Raw genomic sequence first — 771 nt, 5'->3', positions numbered from 1 at the left:
ACTGAGGGTTGCGATCCGTTGCCGGACACGGAAAAAGACAAAAAAAAAAAAAAAAAACTTCCTCCCAATCTCCTAAAAGGTAGTGCAAGTGCTGGGGTGTAATTTCCTGGGCTGTTGGTTTTTGAGGTAGCCCTGCAGCAATTTTTATTTCTTAGTCCTTTTAGGAAAGTCTATTGCTGGGAGCAGAAGAGGCCAGGACTAGGGGAAGGCCTGTGTCCTCACACTAATTCCCTGCTACACATCTCTGTCTCTTTCAGGCTGGCCATGACATTTCGTCATCAGTGTCTGGCTTCCAGTTCAGATAAAAATGGTGAAATGAGCTTCCGTGAGAAGCTGCTGATTATTGATTCAGACCTGGGGGACTACGATGTGAAGCGGCTCAAGTTTCTCTGCCAAGGCTTGGTCTCCCATAAGAAGCTGGAGAGGTCCAGCTCAGCCTTGGATATTTTTAATCATCTCTTGGCAGAGGAGCAGCTGAGCAAGGAAGAGCCTTTCCTCCTGGCAGAACTGCTCTACCTCATCAAGCAGAATTCACTGCTGCGGCACCTGCACTGCACCAAAGAGCAAGTGGAGAGTTTCCTGCCAACTCGAAGGAGGGTCTCTCTGTTCATGTAAGGAGGGGGTCTGTGATGGAGGCAGGAGGTTTTCCATCACGTTGTTTGTTTTGGCCACTGGACTTTGTTTTTTTTACTTCTCCAATGCTATTTTTCTTTTTTAAAGATGACCGGTAGGGGGATCTTAACCCTTGACTTGGTGTTGTCAGCATCAAGC

The 771-nt window shown here is 47.3% G+C and overlaps 1 protein-coding gene across 1 annotated transcript in view; it reads left to right on the top strand.

Annotated features, from left to right (window-relative positions):
- Positions 1 to 771, top strand: part of LOC103608943 (caspase-10-like) — a gene marked incomplete at its 3' end in the record, with an annotated part of 6,858 nt that overhangs the window by 3,314 nt on the left and 2,773 nt on the right. Inside the window, exon 2 of the mRNA XM_008593330.1 lies at positions 258 to 611. Within this exon, the coding sequence (XP_008591552.1) occupies positions 265 to 611 (347 nt within the window). The remainder of the gene's footprint in view (positions 1 to 257; positions 612 to 771) is intronic.

Source organism: Galeopterus variegatus, unplaced genomic scaffold (assembly GCF_000696425.1).
Source record: "Galeopterus variegatus unplaced genomic scaffold, G_variegatus-3.0.2 Scaffold9004, whole genome shotgun sequence".
NCBI lineage: Eukaryota > Metazoa > Chordata > Mammalia > Dermoptera > Cynocephalidae > Galeopterus > Galeopterus variegatus.
Note: the sequence above shows the minus strand (reverse complement) of the source record. Positions and strands in the feature narration are given on the sequence as shown.